The sequence below is a fragment of the Oncorhynchus kisutch genome, linkage group LG11, assembly GCF_002021735.2.
Source record: "Oncorhynchus kisutch isolate 150728-3 linkage group LG11, Okis_V2, whole genome shotgun sequence".
NCBI classification, from domain to species: Eukaryota; Metazoa; Chordata; class Actinopteri; order Salmoniformes; family Salmonidae; genus Oncorhynchus; species Oncorhynchus kisutch.
This window is the reverse complement of record NC_034184.2, coordinates 40,949,591-40,974,002: the sequence shown is the minus strand read 5'-3', so window position 1 is coordinate 40,974,002 and position 24,412 is coordinate 40,949,591. Positions and strand designations below refer to the sequence as shown.

Genomic DNA, 24,412 nt, shown 5'->3' with positions numbered 1-24,412 from the left:
ATACTTACTCTTTCAGCATTGATATGGTGAGTATTACAACTCAGTACAAGAATGTGAATAAATGTAATATACTATGTCTATAGTATACGTACTATGTCTATAGTATAATGTATACCAACAGTATAGTGCTCGTAATAAAGTTCTTCTTTGGGCACAGGTCAGGCAACATAGCTACATAAACAGTTTGTTATACTGCAGCACCCAGGATAGTAGAGAAGGCAGTGAGTTTGATATCAGGAATCATCGAAAGTGTTTCCATTTGTTGTTTTTTTGGTTAGTCTTGGAAACACATGAACAGGGAGAGAATATTTCTGTATGTTCTGTGAGCTGCTGTGAATTCTTGAATCACAGTTGTTGGTGTCAAATAAAACACAGGGAAGTGTACACTATAAAAGGTTAATGTCTTACTTTCACATAGTGAATAAAGACCAATGGGAAATCAAGCATATTCATCTCAAAGAAATGCATCTGTGTCTCTCTGTGGCTTTGACGACTTTTCTAGCCTGAGAATCCTTCAACAAAAAACTGCAAAGGAAACTGAAATCCTTTTGTTTCTGAGTCTTATTGAAGTCAGTCTGCTCATTGCTGCCACTGGAGCCCCCCAACATTACTGGCTCTGTCTTCAGTCGGCTGGAAAATCTTTGAGTAAAATGGCAACCACAGGTCGGGTCAAAACTCAAAGATATCTCCAAATGTCTTCAAGTTTCCATTCTGTAGCTTTGAGCGAAATGTCACTGAGCAGATCTCTTGAACCTCTACTACTTGGCCAGTTGGAAAGGATTTTGACCCTTTTAAGGAAAAAGAGGGTCATGTCAATGGATAACTATTTCCATACTACCAATCTATATGCCTTTCCCCCATTCATGTGTACTGTAGTGTACTGTGTATGTCAGTTCAAAGACCCCACCTCAAACGGCACAATCCATGCTTTTTTGGCACACACACACATTCAGGTCACTACAAACCAGAGCAGAGCAATTTAAGAGACTTAAATGCACACTTCCCACAATTCATGTTAAATTGGACATTTGCATATCAAAGGCATCCCTAGATGGCATGGTATTCAATGCAAAGTGATGCAACACAAAAGGAGGTACACTAACTCCCCTATTGGGTCAGTGAAGCCAACACCTTTAATTTGGCGTTCTGGATTTGAGGTGAAATGTTTTATATGAAGTGACAGTACAGAATGTCACCTTTTATTTGAGGGTATTTTCATACATGTTTTACTGTTACGAAATGAATGCACTTTGTGTACAGTATCTAGTCCCCCCATTTTAATGTATCATAAGTATTTAGACAAATTCACATATAGTTTATAACATATAGTAAAAAATTAAGTATTTGGTCCCATGTTCATAGCATGCAATGACTATATAAACTTGTTGGATGCATTTTCAGTTTGTTTGGGTTATGTTAGGGATTCTATGCTGTGCACAATATAAATTAATGGTAAATAATGTATTGTCATTTCGGGGTCAATTTTATTGTAAATAGAGACAGATGCACAACGATCATACCCCCAATAAATGCTAACCTCTCACCATTAGAATAACAGGGGAGTTTAGCATTTTATATCATATCCCCAACACATGCTAACCTCTCACCATTACGATAACAGGGGAGGTTAGCATTTTTTTTTTTGGGGGGGGGGGGGTATGATATTAATGCCATGGTAGCATGCATCAGACTTGCATCCACAGAAATGTAGAACTGTTCAGAAACATATTCTATTCTTATTCACAATAAAAGTGACTGCAAAATGAAACAATACATTATTTAAGAGTGCAGTCCATAAGAGCAGACAAAGGATACAAAGGGTCTGGAAAGATTCTGTATGGAGGAATGGTCTCAGATACCTCCGAATGGGTTCAAATCACATAAAACATTGGAGAAAAAGGCTCAGTGCTGTTATACTCACAAGGGGAGGGTGCTAGAGTATTGACAACAGGGGTGCCAATCATTTTGACCCCTATCTGTGTTTGACCACTATTACTTTTATGATATATTTCTCTGAGCAATTGTATTAGTATAAAATAATAGTAGAATATAGCTCAGTATTTGTATTATATATTTTATACAGTATTCTTTGCTCATCTTTATCAAGGGTGCCAATAATTATGAACCTGACTGTGTTATTTTTTAAAGCACACAACTGTATGTACTGTAAAAATGGTATGCTTATTTCCAATTGTCATTTTGAACATATTTGGTCAACAAACATACATGTCCATTTGAACACAGATCCTCAATGATTTCCCATGAACTATGGGTTGAAAACGAACACAAAGGAGGGCAAGGCAGGGGGACAAGCCACACGCTAATATGAGGTATAAGAACCTGATAAAGACTTTATTGAGGGTGGTAATCTGACAATCTCTTAATCTAGCTATACATTTCCAGGCAGAGCAGAACACAGAGCTTTTTTTTTTTACAATGAGCAGCAACTCTACTCCAGTTCCCTTCATCCATTTCTTCAATACTGATTTATAAACACCGTTAGCGAGGTCAACATAGACTACTACATCCTATGAAACCGCTGTAAATAACAAGTCTGTTTCTTCTTAACAAAAAATATCTATTTATTGTCCATTAATGGCTTTCTTCATATAAATAAATGGATGAGGTACACTGGCCGTAGAGGCTATGTGGCTGGTTGCAGCAGCATGCCTTAAAGGTGAGCAGCAATATTTCAGTCATCCAAGAGAAAGCCTGTAACATGGGTTGGTCTCAATTTGATAACGTTCTAACAAAAAGGCAAACACCTATGGTTAAAGAGAGCCTTATAGTGAAAAAGCAGGGGGTGGCCCCTTAGATTTGGTCCCCCAAAAATATTTACAGATAACTTGGACAAATTGAGGTCAGGTTATATGTGAAGCTATAGCTTAGAATGGTTGGTCACTCTGGCTGTATAACTACTCAGCCAGTGAAAAAGCAGCAAATGCTAATTATTTGTTTTCTATTTAAAAATGTAAGTTTTGCCATAGTGGAAACAATTAAAGCTTGAAATGGTCTGGCAATCTTAGTTGAAACCTCCTTCATGAGATCCCCTTTCAGAGAAAGCGACAAAATGTGCTTGTGTGGCATGTTGGGTATTCAGGATACTTTATGCGTTTATGATATCAGAAATCCTAAATGGTTCAAATCGGATGAGATCCATGGGTATCTGTGTGCTAGTGATTTAAATGGCTATACTGTACAGTGCAGACTAAATACAGTGCTGTCTGTCACCGTGACTTGAGTTGTGTACATATTTAGACAGGAATTATTTGCGGTGCCTTTCATTTTCATAGTTATTGATCTCTACAAAGAGGGTTCAACTAAGATGTTTCAATAAGCCAACACTTCATCTTTCCAGCCCCACAATTCAGTGCAGCGTGGTCACAACAAAACAAAATCACATGATACAATAAGTTAATAGGCAATATCCATTCACATTATGCACAAATATCATGCTGTATGTAGCCACATTGCAATTCTTCCTTATTCAAACATGTTGACATAATGCATAGCTATAAAATCAAATCCAATACATAAACATTATAACAAGTAATAAAAATAAACAATCTGTACAAAACTCCTGGCATATTGTTATGATTTTCTTTTTCTTCCATCAGTATAAGAAAGCACATACAAAGTACAAAAATAAATATTCTATGTACAATCACACGTGCCACCTCGAAGTTATCGTCACTGCAAGGAGAAAACAAGAGGCAACAAACCACACATTAGTTCATGCAATGTTCATTGAGGACATAACGAACATGAATACATTTCATAACAAGCCCTTTTTTTTTTTACAGTATAAACGAAGAAATTATAGATGATGTAGTTGATTATACTAGCATGGGGATCATTTAAAAAGCAGAACTGCCAAGCACTTGATCACCTCAAGATGCAGATAACGTACGTTCACAGCAAGGAAACCGACGCTCTTTCACTTACTTTATTCCAACACCCTGATACTGGTAGGCCGTCATCCCCCTAAGGAAAGAGAGGGAGTGAGTCATAAACACTCTGAGGTAACACTTTACATTACCTTGAATTTATATCTGTGTTAAAACTACTTCATGTGTTACCCACACTGCTAAAACTGTAGAATGTGACTTAATGTACAGTATAACACAACGCAATTTACTGTTGAATAAAAATGCTTTGGTCAGGATAATACTATAGTGTGTGTATATGTGTATAATATTTGTGCAATGTACTATGCATATTGTGTTAAAAAGCAGCAACAACCAGCCAAACAACTAGTGGTACACATGGGCAACTGACTTTTTCTGAAAGTGGGAGAGCTTTTATAATATTAAAATCATTTTCCTGCAATGCTGTTTCATAACCAGGGGAATCCATATTTATGAATAGAACAAAACTACTTTTCTTAGGTTTTGTCACAATAAATTATATTGAAAAAGTTTTTTAATGACTTGTTTACTAATATACTACCTTCCATGAAAATCCCACCCATAGTGATTGATTTGACAGATCTGAAACCCTACCAACTCTGTGACTCTCACAAATATCATGCTCCTCCCTTGACAATCCCACCTACAGTTATCGACTGACAGGCCACACTGTTAAGAATGTGGCCAGGATAACACATGACAATGACGAAAAAATAAATAAATTGGGAGGAATAATATTGTTTAACCTAATAAGGATTTGAATTATAATTTTGCACTTGGTAGGTTAATAAAAAGCATTGTTTAATTGCACATTGAGTTTTCGTCTTCTTTTTTTGTCACAAATAATATGATCACAATAATGTAGTACAATTACAAATTACTTTGGTTTATCTTTAAATTCAAAATGTTCTCTTGGAAGGGCATTGAACAAGAACTGTCAACTTAAAAATTCAGCCTGGAGTTTTGCATTTAAATGTGATCACTGATTATGTTCACATAAAAATAAAATTGCCAATGTATTATTAATTTACCATTATCAGGATCAAATTAGAATTTCTTTGGCAACTCTATATATCCATAAATTGCGGCCCCGAATCTGCAACAGAAATAATCAAATGTAGCTCCGATAATATTGATCATATCCGAACAGTTTGGGCTAGAGCAGGGGTCTTCAAAAAAATAAAGGGAACACTTAAACAACACAATGTAACTCCAAGTCAATCACACTTCTGTGAAATCAAACTGTCCACTTAGGAAGCAACACTGACAATAAATTTCACATGCTGTTGTGCAAATGGAATAGACAACAGGTGGAAATTATAGGCAATTAGCAAGACACCCCCAATAAAGGAGTGGTTCTGCAGGTGGTGACCACAGGCCACTTCTCAGTTCCTATGCTTCCTGGCTGATGTTTTGGTCACTTTTGAATGCTGGCGGTGCTTTCACTCTAGTGGTAGCATGAGACGGAGTCTACAACCCACACAAGTGGCTCAGGTAGTGCAGCTCATCCGGGATGGCACATCAATGCAATCTGTGGCAAGAAGGTTCGCTGTGTCTGTCAGCGTAGTGTCCAGAGCATGGAGGCGCTACCAGGAGACAGGCCAGTACATCAGGAGACGTGGAGGAGGCCGTAGGAGGGCAACAACCCAGCAGCAGGACCGCTACTTCCGCCTTTGTGCAAGGAGGAGCAGGAGGAGCACTGCCAGAGCCCTGCAAAATGACCTCCAGCAGGCCACAAATGTGCATGTGTTTTCTCAAACAGTCAAAAACAGACTCCATGAGGGTGGTATTAGGGCCCGACATCCACAGGTGGGGGTTGTGCTTACAGCCCAACACCGTGCAGGACGTTTGGCATTTGCCAGAGAACACCAAGATTGGCAAATTCGCCACTGGCGCCCTGTGCTCTTCACAAATGAAAGCAGGTTCACACTGAGTACATGTGACAGACGTGACAGAGTCTGGAGACGCCGTGGAGAACGTTCTGCTGCCTGCAACATCCTCCAGCATGACCGGTTTGGCGGTGGGTCAGTCATGGTGTGGGGTGGCATTTCTTTGGGGGGCCGCACAGCCCTCCATGTGCTCGCCAGAGGAAGCCTGACTGCCATTAGGTGAGATCCTCAGACCCCTTGTGAGACCATATACTGGTGCGGTTGGCCCTGGGTTCCTCCTAATGCAAGACAATGCTAGACCTCATGTGGCTGGAGTGTGTCAGCAGTTCCTGCAAGAGGAAGGTATTGATGCTATGGACTGGCCCGCCCGTTCCCCAGACCTGAATCCAATTGAGCACATCTGGGACATCATGTCTCGCTCCATCCACCAACGCCACGTTGCACCACAGACAGGTCATACAGGCACGTGGAGGCCACACACACTACTGAGCCTCATTTTGACTTGTTTTAAGGACATTACATCAAAGTTGGATCAGCCTGTAGTGTGGTTTTCCACCTTAATTTTGAGTGTGACTCCAAATCCAGACCTCCATGGGTTGATAAATTTGATTTCCATTGATCATTTTTGTGTGATTTTGTTGTCAGCACATTCAACTATGTAAAGATAAAAGTATTTAACAAGAATATTTCATTCATTCAGATCTAGGATGTGTTATTTTAATGTTCCCTTTATGTTTTTGAGCAGTGTATTTGACAACAAAAGTCAAGAAACAGAATAATCATGAAAAGTATGAGGAATAACAAAAGCGTATTCTCAGCGAGCACATTATTTGACTGTTACGCTTTTACTCCAAGGTCTTTTTTTGGCACTGTTTTTTGAAGCATTGTCACCATGAAAATGTTTCAAATGAACTTGTCTCAGAAGCCTACATATTTGATGGAAATAGGGTAGAAATGGCTTATTTTGTCAATTCTACTTACCAAGGAGAGCTGTTTGTTTTATCCAGATACAAATGATCCTGTGCTTTGTGGCGTATAGGCAAATACTGTACAGTGCATTCGGAAAGTATTTAGACCACTTCACTTTTTCACATTTTGTTACGTTGCAGCCTTATTCTAAAAATAATTTAAAACATTTTCCCTTATCAATCTACACACTATACCCCATCATGACAAAGCAAAAACAGGTTTGTAATTTTTTGCAAAAAAATTTAATATCACATTTACATAAGTATTCAGACCCTTTAATCAGTAGTTTGTTGAAACACCTTTGGCAATGATTACAGCCTCGAGATGTCTTGGGTATGACGCTACAAGGTTGGCACACCTGTATTTAGGGAGTTTCTCCCATTATTCTCTCAAGATCCCCTCAAGCTCTGCACAGATATTTTCAGGTCTCTCCAGAGATGTTCGATCGGGTTCAAGTCCAGGCTCTGGCTGGGCCACTCAAGCTCATACAGAGACTTGTCCAGATGCCACTTATGCGTTGTCTTGGCTTTGTGCTTAAGATCGTTGTCCTGTTGGAAGATGAACCTTCTCCACAGGCTGAGGTCCTGAGAGCAGGTTTTCATCAAGGAACTCTGTTCATTTTTCCCTCGATCCTGACTAGTCTCCCAGTCCCTGCCGCTGAAAAACATCCCCACAGCAGGATGCTGCTACAACCATGCTTCACCTTAGGGATGGTACCAGGTTTTCTCCAGACGTGATGCTTTTACTGAGGAGTGGCTTCCGTCTACCATAAAGTTGTTTTTTGACATGCACTGTCAACTTTGGGACATTATATAGACAGGTGTGTGCCTTTCCAAATCATGTCCAATCAATTGAATTTACCACAGGTGGACTCCAATCAAGTTGTTGAAACATCTCAAGGATGTCTCATTGCAAAGGCTCTGAATACTTATGGAAATAAGGTATTTATGTTTTTTTTTTTTATACATTTAGAACATTTCTAAAACAGGTTTTCGCTTAGCCATTATGGGGTATTGTGTGTAGTTGTTGATGAGGATTTGTATTTATTTAATCCATTTCAGATGAAATGTAAACGTAACAAAATTTGGAAAAAGTGAAGGGGTCTGAATACTTTCCAAAGGCACTGTATGTAGCCTACACAGCTTGACTACATTGCAACTGCAAAGCGACAATGGTGCGCTCGCATATGGGGCTCACCCAGGACTGTTACTTTTGTAACTGAAGGAAAACATTTGAACAATGTATTTTAACTGATTGATGTTGGGAAAATAGATGGCAAAATGCAGAAGGGTGTTGAATGCCTGTAAACAGCTTGGGGGGTGAAATTATTTCACAGATTTAATCATGTAATATTAGGCCTACTGATTATTCCTCAATTGCAAGCTTCTTATTGACAGCCCACAAGCTACCTGCAAAGGTGCAACCTTTCATACGCTGATGGAAAGCTATTCAGAATCAGAGGCTGCGATACGGCAAAGCCAAGACATTCCCGGGCCAAGACATGCCCGGGCCAAGACATGCCCGGGCCGTGTTCAGGCAAAGTGAAATGATACATGCCGCTCACAACGATACAAATGTAACAACAGCAAAACAAAATAGATAAACTCTTTTTTTTGCAGGTGCCTTTTCATTTTATACACCAGTGGTGCAATTAGTGCTTTCTAACTGCACTGAACTAAAACAGTCGCGCACGGGAGCGAAGCAAAACTTTAGAGTGGTCAAAACAATTCATCTTGAGGCGACAGGGTGCAATCGACACAATCGCTTCATTATTAAAGCATATTTCAATACATACTAGCTCAAAACATTGTTAATCATTGAAAATAATAAGAAATGACCCATTGGATTATGATCATTTTGCGCCCCCACTTAGTTACCAGAAAGTGTGGATACAGCAGCTCCATTAGCTCCATTGCTCAGGCGCAGTAGTAGATGTGTATGTGTGAAAATACTTGATAGTATAAATTCCTTCAAACTCTACTTTTCCCCCCTTTTTTCGTTATATCCAATTGGTAGTTAGTCTTGTCCCATCGCTGCAACTCCCGTACGGACTCGGGAGAGGTGATGCTCGAGAGCCATGTGTCCTCCGAAACACGACCGCAAAGCCGCACTGCTTCTTGACACACTGCTCGCTTAACCTGGAAGCCAGCCTCACCAATGTGTCGGAGGAAACACCATACAACTGGCGACCAGAGTCAGCGTGCATGCGCCTGGCCCGCCACAAGGAGTCGCTAGAGCGCGATGGGACAAGAACAGCCGGCCAAACCCTCCCCTTAACCCGGACTACCCTGGGCCAATTGTGTGTCATGAGTCTCCCGGTCGTGACACAGCCTGGGATCGAACCCAGGTCTGTAGTGATGCCTATGGCACTGCGCCACTCGGGAGGCCTCATTCAAACTTTTATTTAGAAATAGGGTTTAAGCCCCGCCACTGGGCTGTTATTTTCTTTCAGCTGGCAACTTTTATGAATGAATCAAACCTTCCATTCCCCCTTCTCCTTTTCAATACACAAACTCAAAACAGGGTTCAATGAAAATCAATGAGGAGGCCCTGGTTTTTCCAAGATAATCTTTCCCAATACAGTTTTGTTGGCCAAAAAGGTAAGGGACAAGGTGGGAAAAGGGTGCCATGCGAGTGGGACAGGGATACAAATAATGAAAAGTAAAGCCATTAACTATTAAGGGTATTTGACATTTTCAAACAAAAGTCACTGAATGGATCACGTGTTGTGATCAAGAAAATAGATTCTGTAACACACCACTAATTAGTGTAGGTGTTCTGCTGCCCTTGCAAGACAAAATAACAGCATTCTCAGCAAATCAATTACTAATGTTAGTAAAAGGGAAAAATCATGATGCACAGTTCATCTAAACAAGTGTTCTAAGCAGTATTTGTAGTAAATAGCTACGTCTTAATCAAGAACTTGAAGTGTGCGCATGCCTACTTGGTTAATAAAGGCGTTGCTTTTTCGGGGTAATAACCTGTTACATAACTAACGGTACTAATGGGTTAGCTCAATGTCATTTTCACGCAGCCCTGTTATATTGGCTTTTACTCATACCTACAGCAAAGCGAATAAGAGAGTGAAGGGAATTGTTATGGGTGGTTAGGGAAGCCAAAGTGATGGATAGGAAAGGAAGAGAGGAAGCATACCACAGGACAAGGGGCATCCAGCCCATCCAGGCCAGGTAGGCCCGGTTCACCCTTTTCTCCTTTAAAGCCTCGGAAACCCTGTTTGTGAAATCAACTTTGTAAACATTTGCACATTGCCCCTCCTTTAGGAGCAGTACCCCTGCTGGCCAATGAGATTACCTGCTGCCGCTCCATGAACAGACCGAATCCTGTAACGACAGACACACTTAAACATGCAAGCGGCCTGAGACTGACAGGAACAGACTCAATGAAGAGAATGGGCCAAGTTCCTGTTAGTCTTACCCCTGAAAAGAAAACCCCCTCTGATAGTTTATGGTCCCTGGTCCTGGGGTAATTATTCAGAACTCATAATCATCCAGGCATTCACTGAATACCAAATGATCATCACTGCTGTAGTTTGTGTCGCTGGACTTAACACTGTAGAGGACGTTTGGACCAAAAACCACTTCAGGGTCTATTAGAGACGATTATCATCAGAGGCAAAAGGAAGTCCGAATCAGAATTCAGAGACTACTGATTGTCACTGCAAGTTATATGGCATTCCGAGGGTCGCGCCTTCCTTTTGCCTCCTGGCTGCACATTGAACGCAGGACATACCAACGGACAGGGGGCATCTAATCCGGGTGCTCCTTGGTCTCCCTTATCCCCTTTAGTTCCCCTGTTGCCTTTCTTGCCCCTCTCTCCCTGAAAACAACATTGCATTAAAAGAGACAGGCTTTAGTTCCTCCTGGCTGGCTCATCCACACAGTAAGCAAATAAAAGCACAATCATGAAGCTTGAATTCTTACCTAAGCAATTTAGACATTTTACAGGTATTTAAAAGATTGATGTGCTTTTTTGGGCTTACGAAGGAGAGTACTGAAGTTTCCAAATTTTGTGATGGGGAAAGTAAGTGGAGGGAGTTAGGGAGTAGGGATACAGGCCGATGCTATTGGTGAGCGGGTTCCTTAAGTGCCTAATGTGACCTTCACAGGAGGTTGTTGCAGGAATGGAAACACCTTATTGGTTCATCAACGACCACTGTATAGATTATTACGAGGGTATCACTAGCCCTAACACAACATAGACTTGATGACCCACATAGTACCATAACAATATCTTTATTGTCATATATCAAATTTTGAAAGCTGGCTCTCTGCGGTGCATTGTACTGCGAGTGACTGATCATCATGTTTCACTGCACATACTGTACTCTAGACCTGACAAAGAACATGACCACAAACCTCCTTTGAGTAAAGACACCATTGATTATGTCCAGTTGCCCAACTATAAAGCCAGCACCGTGCAAAATATGGCATAGAAATACCAGAAATAGTATCGCTCTACTATTTTCCCTTATCATCCCAATCCCCCCAAAATACTGTTTCCAATCCCTGAAAATGAGAACCAAATTATGAAACGGAAAGACGTTGTTTGTGTCCACTGAAGGTGGCTGGGCTGGCTGCAAGCTGGCTACAAGTAAACAAGCCACTTAGAGTATTCAAAAGCTAATATTTTTCTTTCAAGAAATGTTATTCCTTTACTGCTGAAGTTACAGTTATATTTACAGGTATAACTGTATGGTTTACAATAAATTCTAATTTCATTAACCTAGTTCTCTACTGGGAGCAGATCAAATATTTCCAACCAAAGCAAACTATTCTATATGGTGATGAAAACGTATAAAACCTGACCACATTGTCATTCAAACATCCGCTCACCAAGATCAAGGCGTTTGAACAGGTTGGATTAGGGGTTGGACGAGTTTATCAAGAAGGAATTGGAATTGGAAGAAAAATAAACCTGGCAAACATGTAAACCCTCTCACAACGTTGCCTCAATGTGGCCTGAAAACCATCAACATTGGCTAACGTTGCGGCAACATTGTGGGAACATTACTTGCCAGCCAAGGGAGAGGAGATTACAGGCTTGCAGGGAAGGTAAATGGTGAGAAGAGGAGGAGGATGAGGAAGAGGTGGATGAGGAAGTGGAGAAGGAGGAAGATTAACCCCAGATTACAACATTAGAATGCAGGAGGAGCAGGTTGCCAGGGTGTGTGAGAGGGAGAGAGAGGACAACACGACCCGGCAAAAAGAGCCGCGGGAAACAGAGCAAGGTGGAGGGGAGGAAAAGGGGATAGGAAGACCTGCGGAAACAAAGGAAAACAGGACAAGAGTAAAAACAGCACCAGGATCCCACAGCCGGCCACAGCACCTCCAACTGGTTTAACAAAATACCTCATAATATCAATCTCTTATCCTTTCTTTTACACCCCAAAGTAGAAAAAAAAAAGTTCCACAAATAGGAAGTACACATTAGAGTCAATGTCATATATTTCCTGCTGTCAAGAGCCCAGTTGGAAGTGCTGGGAGGGTCAATGACATGTTGTGACTTTTAAGTAGAGAGTCAGAATATTAAATCAGATGTTAATAGGAAGGAAACAAACATTCTCCAAGGGGAAGGGGGGGGGCATGTGTAAAATATTATTTAATACATTGGTATAATTAAAGTGCATACTCTTATTTTATTTTGCAGTGGCTATTTTACAAAATGAGGGTATAGCATTCTGTTATTACTTGAAGTGCTTCTACACCTGCATTGCTTGCTGTTTGGGGTTTTGGGCTGGGTTTCTGTACAGCACTTTGGGATATCAGCTGATGTACGAAGGGCTATATAAATAAATTTGATTTGATTTGATTTGATTTGAAGTAAGAACAGAATATTCAGATACGACGGCACAAGGTAAACCAAGGACAATTTATAAGACAACGTTTTGACTGGTCTTCAGAGTAAATAGAATATCATTTTGTAAGTTCTTTGATGTGTCCGTTCACATGTTCCAGTCATCTCATTATCAAGGTTGAACATCTTCAATCTCTTTTGATCTCTGACTTAATTTATACTACCTCAGTCATATTTGCATATTTGAACAAGATTCATTGAACTCTGAGGTAAAAAGGCCACTGCAAAGGTAAAGGACATATTAATATATTTTCTTCAAACATCACCTAAAAGACCATTGAAGGTCACTTTCACTATATGAATCACATAAACTCACACATACTATCAAAGAGCACATCTCTTTTTTCCTCTGTCGTAATGGGATATTCAAAAGATGAAGCTATTGATATTCACATTAATATTTTGATTCAGATTTGCCTAATTAAGAGAGCCTTTGAATCCACCATGGTCCTGCTCATATCACCTAATACAAGCCTACCATGGTCCTGCTCATATCCCCTAATATAGGCCTACCATGATCCTGCTCATATCACCTAATACAGGCCTACAGTACCATGGTCCTGCTCATATCACCTAATATAGGCCCACCATGGTCCTGCTCATATCACCTAATACAGGCCTACAGTACCATGGTCCTGCTCATATCACCTAATACAGGCCCACCATGGTCCTGCTCATATCACCTAATACAGGCCTACAGTACCATGGTCCTGCTCATATCACCTAATATAGGCCCACCATGGTCCTGCTCATATCACCTAATATAGTCCTACAGTACCATGGTCCTGCTCATATCACCTAATACAGGCCTACAGTACCATGGTCCTGCTCATATCACCTAATACAGGCCTACAGTACCATGGTCCTGCTCATATCACCTAATACAGGCCTACAGTACCATGGTCCTGCTCATATCACCTAATACAGGCCTACAGTACCATGGTCCTGCTCATATCACCTAATACAGGCCTACAGTACCATGGTCCTGCTCATATCACCTAATATAGGCCCACCATGCTTTTAAGCTTGACATTCCAATGGGCTTGCAATTTAACAACTATTACGTCTCTTGAACAACCCAAAAAGACAAATGAAAAATGAGTACTGCTTTTCAATGAGGAATATGTGGGAGAATAATATCTAGCGTCGAGTAGGAGCATGGAGGATCAGCAGCCATGTTAAATACCATAGTTTATCGGAAACACTAAATGTACTTCAATTAAGGACAGAACATGTTTTCGTCCTGTTGTTTGAACAATAATATTTTGCTCCGGAAGACACATCATTGTCAGCTGCTGTCTTACCCGGTTCCCTTTGAATCCTTGTGGTCCTACAAAACCCTGAGGAGGGGAAATGAAACACATTATGAGTTCCTGTGCAAGCAATCAGAGATGTTACCGTGAGGTATAGCTTTGTGCTGTCAGTCAATTTGATCCACTCATTCCCTTAAGACTTGATTTAAGGGAAGATTCATGTTTTCCTCTGTCACTTGAAAGAAGTATTATGATGTTCAAGATGGCTCATTCAACATGTAGCCACTGATTGTCTTTCAGATAGTCAAGATATTGTTCACTTGATAAATGAAATGCTGGAAATGCAATACTGTATTTATTTGATGTTCTTGATACTTCGGGAACTACTTACAGGGATGCCTTGAGGACCAATTGGTCCTGGGACTCCTGAATCTCCCATGAAACCCTGAAAAAACAACATCAAATAGATAAATAAGCTGTTTTGACTGAAATCTCTTATGTAGTGTGTGTGCTACTTTTGTGTGCGTATGCGTGTGTGTGTACGTAAATGTGTCGGTGTGTGATGATGATCAGTGATGTGAGTACTCACTCTCTCCCCCTTTGGTCCTGCAGGCCCTGCCACACCAACTGGTCCTATTAAACCCTGTAAGGTAATGACAAGACAGACCCTCAGTGGACGCAGACATGACAATGGGAGGACATCAAAATAAAAATGGATTACTTCATTTCCATCATCAATAGCTCAACAAGCTTCCGGAGCACTTAAAGAGATTCTACAGTACCTTTTGTATACTTTTTAGCCAGTAGTTCTAAAAGTAGCACTCACGATCCAAAAGTGGTCCCTGAAAATTGCTAGGGGGCTGGCGCAGGGTTGCTTTCAAACTAGGCATTTCGCGACTAATTGAGGTGAGACCGTAATTCTGCTCATAGATTACGCATGTACGAATGACACATTGACACATCCAGGCCCGAAGAAGGGGGTTTAAAGTACCGGAGCATGCCTTTCAGTGCCAAAAGAGTAGTTATCCAATTCTGTTTCGGTTGACCATTATCAAATCATAACCGATTGATTAGGTAGTGGTCTTCTCTAGGTTATCCCACTGCGCATGTTACAACAAGCTTGTTGAGATAAAGAATAAACAGTAACAAAAAAGGAGAAAAACATTGAGTTTAGCTGCAGCTCTCTCTCTCTGTGTGTGGAAGTCAGGATTCAACAGGAGGACCTTGCATCTCAGGCAGATAATACAGTATGTACAACATATAGCATTGGGGAGCCATTACGCCATACTGTCCTGTATGCATATCAACATGCAGCATGAGCATCCCAGCATGCTCTCCTGGTATGACATCACAACGCCAGTTCAAAGCTTTACACTGCAGGAGAGACACTGTTAAGACACCTGTTTTTGAAGATTTGCAATGGCATGAACTCTGACACTCAAACAGTTTGACTTTATGCAAGTAGGCTGAATGTTGAGATCTGATTGCGTAATTCAAATGTCCTTATAAATCTTCCATTGACATCAAAACATGATTTAGGCAGAAGTCTAGGTTATACATGCAAATCTCAAGCTAGGATTCAACATGTAATGAACAAGGGGACTATTTCTTTCTCTTAACTGCTTCTAAGTATTGAGAGCAGACGCATCAAAGGGTCCATTTTAGTACCCTGACACGTTCCATTGCCATACAGACATGGGACACAGTCATGTGAATATCATCCCTATGCCAGAGCAATCCTCGAAGAGTGCCTAAAAACAGAACTGCTCTCTCTGCAGACAATCAGACAGATAACAAAAAAGGACAAGCATGGAGGAAAGCAAGCAGACAGGCAGACAGACAAGACACCAGCGCAGACAGACAGACAAGCAAGTCGTGTGGTGAGCAGAATAGGGGAGGAGAGGCGGGGTAGGGGAGGAGTGTGTGTTGGGGGGTACAGGACTTGAGCCACTCACCACTCGACCAGGCCTGCCGTCTAAACCATGAGCTCCCTGGACAGTGTGTAAACAGTTAGAGAGCAGAGGTGGGAGGGAGGTGGTGGGAGAGGGGGAGGAGGTGTGGAGAGGGTTGGGAGGGGTGAGTGAAGCAGTGATTCGTGTGACTGAATAAAACACATCCAGTTGTTGATGAAGGGTGATGGTGTTGTGATGACATGAGAAACAGTAACTGCCAGTAACTCCATTTATAGCTGCAGTTGATTATCTCTATCAAATAATTAAGTCCTGACTTTTGATAAAATAGTTTTCAATGTCTTTCAGATACATATGCATGGTTCAACTTCTTTCTATGGTTGATGCCCCGTACTCAAAGCAGTTTGAATCATGCACAGTGCGTTCGGAAAGTATTCAGACTCCTTGACTTTTCCCACACTTTGTTACGTTACAGCCTTATTCTAAAAGGGATTAGTTTCTTCCCCTCATCAATCTACACACAATACGCCATGATGACAAAGCAAAAACCGGTTTTTAGAAATGTTTGCAAATAAAAAACAGAAATATCACATTTCATAAGTATTTAGACCCTTTACTCATTACTTTGTTGAAGCGCCTTTGGCAGCAATTTCAGTATCGCGTCTTCTTGGGTATGATGCTACAAGTTTCACACACCTGCATTTGGCGAGTTTCTCCCCTGATTCTCTGCAGATCCTCTCAAGCTCTGTCAGTTTGGATGGGGTGCGTTGCTGCACAGCTATTTTCAGGTCTCTCCAGAGATGTTCGATCGGGTTCAAGTCCGGGCTCTGGCTGGGCCACTCAATGACATTCAGAGACTTGTCCCAAAACCACTCCTGCGTTGTCTTGGCTGTGTGCTTAGGGTTGTTGTCCTGTTGGAAGGTGAACCTTCGCCCCATTCTGAGGTCCTGAGCACTCTGGAGCAGGTTTTCATCAAGGATCTCTCTGTACTTTACTCTGTTCATCTTTGCCACGAACCTGACTAGTCTCCCTGCCACTGAAAAACATCCCCACAGCATGATGCTGCCACAACCATGCTTCACCGTAGAGATGGTGCCAGGTTTCCTCCAGATGTGATGCTTGGCATTCAGGCCAAAGAGTTCAATCTTTGTTTCATCAGACCAGAGAATCTTGTTTCTCATGGTCTGAGAGTCTTTGGGTGCCTTTTGGAAAACTCCAAGCAGGCCATCATGTGCCTTTTACTGAGGAGTGGCTTGGGTCTGGCCACTCTACCATAAAGGCCTGATTGGTGGAGTGCTGCAGAGATTGTTGTCCTTCTGGAAGGTTCTCCTATCTCCACAGAGGAACGATAGAGCTCTGTCAGAGTGGTCACCTCCCTGACCAAGTCCCTTCTCCCCAGATCGCTCAGTTTGGCTGGGAGGCCAGCTCTAGGATGAGTCTTGGTGGTACCAAACTTCTTCCATTTAAGAATGATGGAACCCACTGTGTTCTTGGGGATCTTCAATGCTGCAGAAATGTTTTTGTACCCTTCCCCAGATATCTGCCTCAACACAATCCTGTCTCGGAGCTCTACGAACAATTCCTCATGGCTTGGATTTGCACTGTCAACTGTGGGACCATATACAGTTGTGCCTTTCCAAATCATGTCCAATCAATTGAATTTACCACAAGTGGACTTCAATCAAGTTGTAGAAACATCTCAAAGATAACCAATGGAAACTGGATGCACCTGAGCTCAATTTCGAGTCTCATAGCAAAGAGTCTGAATAGTTATGTAAATAAGGTATTTCTGTTTTAATTTTAATAAATTAGAAAACATTTCTATAAAAACTGTTTTCCCTTTGCCATTATACGTAACAAAATGTGGGAAAAGCCAAGGGGTCTGAATACTTTCCGAAGGCACTGTATGGAGAGAAGTGTAGCACGTCTTGGATTAACAATGATTAGCATACATATACATAATAGTCCTCATCATTTCCATATAAAAGGAGTTACTGTGCCATGATGATGATGTGACTAGTACATGTACTGACTGTCAGCAATGACCTTTGACACCCAAGAAGTAAACCAGAGGTTAGGAGAAGAGACTCCCCAGTGATACATATCAAACGTATTCCTTGACATGCAACTAAAAATAGAACTACAAGAGACTACATTAACAACATTTCAGAGAGATGATCAGAAAAAAAATTGGCAAAATAAAGAAAATGATCATTAACTATTTCTAACACATAATAAATCATTATCAGGTTATCTGAACATATGACAATGGCAATGGGTAATGTAGATTTCATTTTTATAGTAGTGGTTGTATCGCCCCTGTGTATTGGATTGCAGCAACCAATCCATCCATGCACTTTGAAAACATTAATGCAACTGCTGAGCTAGGAAACTATCCTTGGTGAGTTAGGCCTAGTTTCAAAGCGACATATGACAACGTCAGAACAATCATGCTGCCTGGTTCTAAGACACAAAAGTCTGAACAAACAGTGTGCCTACCCTACTGTGGTTTCCAGGGGTCTAAATAAAATGTCTAATGGCAAAATGGTCAAAGGGAATTAGAAGAAAAAAAACGACCCAAACCACAGCACGGATACAATCTACATGGGGATTGAATGGTGTCGCTCTTGATTGGTGTACTTACAGGAAGTCCAAGATGGCCCCTGTCCCCTTTATCGCCCTTCGAACCAGATGCTCCCTTCTCTCCCCGTATGCCTATGCCTTGCTCCCCCTAAAAGAGGCACAGAAAGGTTATTACTGATGTTTAGTACATAGGCATTAAACTCACTTACTAAAATCAATAAATATAGCTACTGTTAACTACAGTGTCAAAGGATTCTGGAGGTACAGTAAGACAACAAAGGCTACCACAACCAACTCTTACCTTTGGTCCTCCCAGTCCTTCAGGTCCCTGAGGGGTAAAGACACAATTCGAGTCAGGATATGTCAATCACTTCATGTAAATACGATATATTATCAGGAGGTTTTATGGATATTTCTGAGGGCCTATATTGCTTAAGGGCGTGCCAACTGTAGTGTACTCACCGCGGGGCCAACTGGTCCTTGGGGACCTGGAGGCCCTGGGGGTCCATAGACCTAAAGACAAACACCAGGTCATCAATGATACACTCCTTCATTAGTGGGTTCAATCTAACAACAAATCCTCTGAATCTGACCCTCTCAAGTCCACTCAAACACGCATGGGTCATTAAAAACAATGATATATACAGCAGTGGGGGGGCCTTACCATGTCTGACCTTCCTCCCTTATCTCCGGACTCGCCCTTCTGACCCTGAAGCATCAAGATACAAGGTTAATTTAGGCTACTCTCATCATAGTTAGCAGGAATAAAACCCTACAGTACACCCAATCAGCACTGTAAATGAATAGCATTCTGAACAGTACTTCACTGCTCCCCAAAGCCAGGTCAGACACTTCATACTCTATGGTCAGATGCAGTCTGAGGGGCACCATTGCGTACCATTGTGCCTGGTAATCCAATGGGGCCAGGGGGTCCAGAAACCCCCTTTTCACCAGTAGGGCCGTCTAAACCCTACAGAACAAAGAAAGGGGAGATCGTGATAGACGTTAAAATATTGGCAATATTTTGTTGTTTTGGATTGTTGTTTTGTGTTGTGTGTTAATTTTCATATTAAACTGTTAATCAATTTACATATTTGGAAAAATCTTTTTTTTTTTTTTGAAAATGTAGACCTCTCATTTGTCCGATGTTCGAGGTCAAAATAGATCTTGAAGGCCTCAAAATGATACAATGAATTACAACCAGCTTTTTGAGATTGGTCTTGGTAGTAGTCTCCAACTCGTGGCTGTCGGGACATGAAACTGCCCACGACGAGGGACGCAATGTTGCCCATCCTTTCTCAGAGTCGAACCACCCAGACTGCTTGAATGAAACTCTTTTCAAACAATCCTTTCATGGTTAACATAAATACAGTACATATGTCTGTTAATAGGATTAACGCCGCATGGCGTCCTCATAAGACAACGGGTAAAGCCATTCCCACAGTATGGCGTAGTCTTGCGGTATGTTTTGGCTACATGGTCTGATGAGTGTAGCCCACACCAGTGTCAGAACTGGAGTTGATCATTTACTGTAGCCTATAGAAGGTCTCTAATTAGATCATATGAGGGAGGTGGAAAGAGCTAAGGGCCTCCCTTCCCTCTAGTTAATGGTGCTCTGGCTTTGGTGTGGGAGTGTGTGTAGTGGTGATCACTCACAGGTGATCCAAAGGGACCCATGTCCCCCTTGTCTCCTTTGGGTCCTGAGAAACCCATCAGGCCCCTCTCCCCTCTGGGACCTTCAGGGCCCGCTGGGCCAACAGGACCTGGCTCTCCAGGCTTCCCCCGAGGACCCTGGCACACAAAATAGACATCATGGTCGTTGTTGTCTTTATTTTGATCGTCATCATTGCCATGTTGTTGTTGATGTTGTATTTTATCATCCGTAACAGCTGTACAATGGACATTTATACTGGACAATACACAATAGGGGGTGCTCTAACCTTCTCTCCGTCAAGACCTGATGGGCCTGGAAGGCCAACTTCACCCTTTGTTCCTGGTGTTCCGGGGACCCCTGGAGGGCCAGGTGGGCCCTGGATAGACAAAGAGACTGACTCATTGAAAACTGCTAGGCCTACATTTTCTGCAGCATACAGTAACATAGGGACTGAATGCGCCTCTAATTTACACATCTCCATCTGACTTTTGGGGGTCACATTATAAAAAATAAGACAACTGCCTATCACTGGAATATTGTTGCTTTAAATCAGTGCTTGCCCGAGCACTCTCACAGCATTTCTCTATCCATCAGTTCCATTCAAATTGCATACAAAATAGATAATCCTGTTCAAGATTGTTTTGTTTATTTACATATATCAGACATATATAGAGAGTACCAGTCAAAAGTTTGGACACACCCACTCAAGGGTTTTTCTTTATTTGGACTATTTTCTACATTGTAGAATAATAGTGACTCACAATGACTTATTGAAAACATATACTCTATTATCTAGTACCGTATTCATAATAGCAAATATTTATATTGGAATTAAAGTGGCAAAACACATTAGGCCTTTAAATTGTCTGTCTGATCCCATGACTGTCTTTTTCTTCCACAGACCTGCATAAAGAAGGCCTATACATTTCTAATGCATCATTGACAGACTTTAGAAACCGCCACTCACCATCAAAGGTACATTCCGAATATCCTAAGGAGAAAAAAAACCACAATGTTAGAAGACCTGGTACACATTTTACAGTACTTCATGAATCAAACACAGGCTCATCGCCGGAAGCAGTAAATAGTTGGTGACGTACATTTTCATTGTTGATGATTTCTGATTTCCCTGGCTCTCCTGCCGCACCCGGAGGACCCTATAAAGTTGGGGATCAACAACAAAAAAAGTATATTAAGAATCATAATAATTCATTTGTGTAAATCTCCCACTGGTAATGATGTGTGACAGAGCCTGTACTTACTCTTGGTCCAGCTGGGCCATCAGATCCTGCTTCCCCCTGGAGGACGATCAAAGGTTAGACAGTTAGCCTCTCCCCTTTCATTTATCAACCTCAACACAGCATTCAACACTAACAGGATGGGAGTGAACGTTACTTGAGCAAAATGAGAGGACAATGTTAAGTGATCATACGTTTCCTGTTGGGACAAAATGTCAACCGAGGCTACAAAAAGTTCCCATCTCACCTTGAGACCTTGGTCGCCTTTGTCACCCTGGGAAAGATTAAAAAAAAAAAAGTTTTATTGGCACGCATGATATTATTAAACCAAGGTAGCTTTTTCTGACTAGTTTACAGCCTCTTGTTGGATAGCTTTTAGTACCTTGGATCCTGATAGGCCTGGGAGTCCTGGTGTCCCTGGTTCTCCTTTGATGCCAGTTCCTGCTGCGCTGGGTTCGCCCTTGTCACCCTGCCACAGAACAGGACATGGACAGTGTCATCGACGACCGTACAGGACAACACACTCTACTGTGCAACACTAAGACACCATCCCATTGACTGTGCCATTTACGGGAGATGAATAACACAACCCTGAAGGTTGGTCACAATGGATCTATACGGATCTGAACCACAAAGTGAATCACATGAAAACATCCAACAGCACAGCTCCTTGTCCACAGCTTTAGTTCTTAACCCCTCAACACAGAGGCACGAACTCAAATCTGCAAAAGCGTTCTCTAACAAGAGGACATTTTCACACATTTGGCAAATCTCTGTGATTTGATGGAAACAGAGTCATGTGAGTGAACGATTTCTCTGAAATGGCCCGCTGTCACTTGAGGCATGTTATGCCGCGTCACTGCAGTACAAGCAGCTATAAAATCACTTCTACACAAGCCAAGCCTCCTAACAGAGGAGAAAGCTAAAGAAGCAACTCAAGACTCTATTCGCAGCTCTAGTCAGTCACAAAGACAAACAGTGAGACGATTGACTCGATGGAGCTCTTGTTGTTATGGGAACACTGATGATTGACAGACACAGAGCACAAACACAATGTCCATTCCAGGCCTACCCTGTAGCCCCTCTTTCCAGGAAAACCAGGTGTACCAGGGATACCAGCTTGACCCTTTATAGTGGAAAGAAGAGTTTCAGTACCCTGGATATATATATATATATAGGCTTTTACAATCTGTGTTAGCCACACCATTCCAAGGAAATTACCTTTCTTCCAGGAGTGCCTGGAAAACCTGGCTCTCCCTACGGTGGCCAAGATGGCACAAAGGTCAAAGGAAGGGGGGAAAGAAAGAAGACAGAAAGAATGAAAGTCCTACTCTTCTTTTTCAAATATTGATGAACCAATACGTAAAAAAGCACACACGTGCACACAGAGGGGGGTAAGCGAATTGGTATTCAGTAAATTTGCCTCTTTGAATCAGTAGCCATGCCACATATCCCTAACAAGCATTTTCTGTACATTCAGGAAAATTCTGAAAAAGCGCTGGGCCTGTTTAAATCCACGTGTTTGTCAGTGTTCTTGGAAGAACATCATTCCCTCAGTGCAACATGCACTGGGATCGACATTTGTAAAGGCATGTTTGGGTTGGTGCATTCTACGCTTGCACATAGCTGGCCTGGGTTTGGACACGGAACTGTCTCAGATTCTGATCCGTCAGGAGCTTCTAGCCCACCGCAAGCCGATTTAACCCTCGAAATTGGTCGCTATAAATAGTAAAGAACACACAAGAGTTATTTAATTCATCCCTGTGTTTGCTCCCCTCTTCAATTGGCTAGATTAACGAGGAGACACGCGGCGGATGATGTACGGTCACAGCTGTGACCACAGGACCTGCACGGGTTTATAGCAGGCGGCTGTGGCCCGAGTCCCAAATGGCACCCTATTCCTGGTCAAAAGTAGTGCACTTGATATGAAACAGGGTGCCATTTGGGACGCAGGATGTGCCTCAAGTAGATACCGTATAAGCAATTATACGGTATCTACTTGACTTGCTGAGACTCAAATGCCGTGTCTTATGCCGAAAGGTACGAGGGTGACTTCTCTCATAACAATTTACACCCCATTTTCAAATTACTAATCATCAATGTCAAGATGTGGTTCTTAAAATCAAGATGCAGAACAACCATGGACCTGGGAGTATTACTCAAAAAGGCCATGCACTATTCATCATTGGTTTGACTTGTATTTTGGGGAACATTTGGATTAGGAAATGCTTTGACAGGCAGTTCAACAGACAGCATACTGGGAATACAGCCCTCTAACTCAAATCTGGACCAAGCCAGTTCCACTGCCCTTTTTCATTGTTCCCCTCTAATCAGGGACTGCTTTAGTGGGTGCAATTAATTATCAGGTAGAACAGAAAACCAGCAGGCTCCGGACCTTGTAGGGTAAGATTTGAATACCTCTGGCATACAGTATACTACCAGTTAACAGATACAAGGCATTCTCCCCCCAAAATGTGGACAAACAAAGGTCTGAGAGGAACAATCACTGGACTGCTCCCATCATTTCATCTCAGATGCACAGTATGCACACTGTCAGATACACTGCATGCACAGGATGGTTTAGGACAAGGGTGAAAGGTCAGGGGATAGCTGCACATGGGTGGACTACCTTCAATCCTTGTTTCCCTGGCATTCCCGGCATACCAAAATCCCCCTAAAAGAGGACATTGATTATCAATAACTACAGTGAGAGTGTTCCCAAGCAAGCAGGACAACACACAGTTAGTATTGACGAAACACACTGAAGCTCAAATAAAAACACATCAATTGGAGGCGCAACTCAACCAACCAAAACAAAACCTGTTGTTGCCATGTTTCAAAGTAATGAAAACAAATGATCAATGACCAAGATCCTCAAGAGGAAAAGCGTATTCCATAAACAAATAAGAACAGAGAGATGGGGAGGAGTGGTGGAACGTCCCTGGCAGTCTGACTCCTCTAGGTCTGACGAAGGGGCAGGTGCCCCTTGGCAACTCTCCTCGCCCAACTTGGCAACTCTCCTCTCCTCTCCCCCACCCTACCGACAGACACTCAGCAAGTGCATTTCTGCTGGAGCCACTGACAGGTGCTGTGGTTCAGGCTCAACGTGGAGGGGGGAGGAGAGTGGGAGGGGG

The 24,412-nt window shown here is 42.0% G+C and overlaps 1 protein-coding gene across 11 annotated transcripts in view; it reads right to left on the bottom strand.

Annotated features, from left to right (window-relative positions):
* Positions 1–2,307: 2,307 nt before the first annotated feature.
* Positions 2,308–24,412, bottom strand: part of LOC109899683 (collagen alpha-1(XIII) chain-like) — a 109,192-nt gene continuing 87,087 nt past the window's right edge. For 2 of the 11 annotated variants that reach the window (XM_031835787.1, XM_031835793.1), the window contains 20 exons: positions 23,908–23,952; positions 22,500–22,535; positions 22,351–22,404; positions 21,661–21,747; positions 21,526–21,552; positions 21,303–21,338; positions 21,141–21,197; positions 21,008–21,031; positions 20,327–20,416; positions 20,043–20,177; positions 19,285–19,356; positions 19,051–19,095; positions 18,849–18,899; positions 18,688–18,714; positions 18,448–18,534; positions 15,849–15,884; positions 14,483–14,536; positions 14,285–14,338; positions 13,945–13,980; positions 9,163–9,997 (listed from right to left, as the gene is read on the bottom strand). In XM_031835787.1, coding sequence (XP_031691647.1) covers positions 9,863–9,997; positions 13,945–13,980; positions 14,285–14,338; positions 14,483–14,536; positions 15,849–15,884; positions 18,448–18,534; positions 18,688–18,714; positions 18,849–18,899; positions 19,051–19,095; positions 19,285–19,356; positions 20,043–20,177; positions 20,327–20,416; positions 21,008–21,031; positions 21,141–21,197; positions 21,303–21,338; positions 21,526–21,552; positions 21,661–21,747; positions 22,351–22,404; positions 22,500–22,535; positions 23,908–23,952 — 1,188 coding nt within the window. In that variant the 3' untranslated portion in view covers positions 9,163–9,862. Of the gene's footprint in view, positions 3,694–3,945; positions 3,985–9,160; positions 9,998–10,516; positions 10,604–13,944; positions 13,981–14,284; positions 14,339–14,482; positions 14,537–15,848; positions 15,885–18,447; positions 18,535–18,687; positions 18,715–18,848; positions 18,900–19,050; positions 19,096–19,284; positions 19,357–20,042; positions 20,178–20,326; positions 20,417–21,007; positions 21,032–21,140; positions 21,198–21,302; positions 21,339–21,525; positions 21,553–21,660; positions 21,748–22,350; positions 22,405–22,499; positions 22,536–23,907; positions 23,953–24,412 lie in introns of those variants that run through there. The other 9 variants (XM_031835788.1, XM_031835794.1, XM_031835790.1 and 6 more) reach the window with 9 other exon arrangements.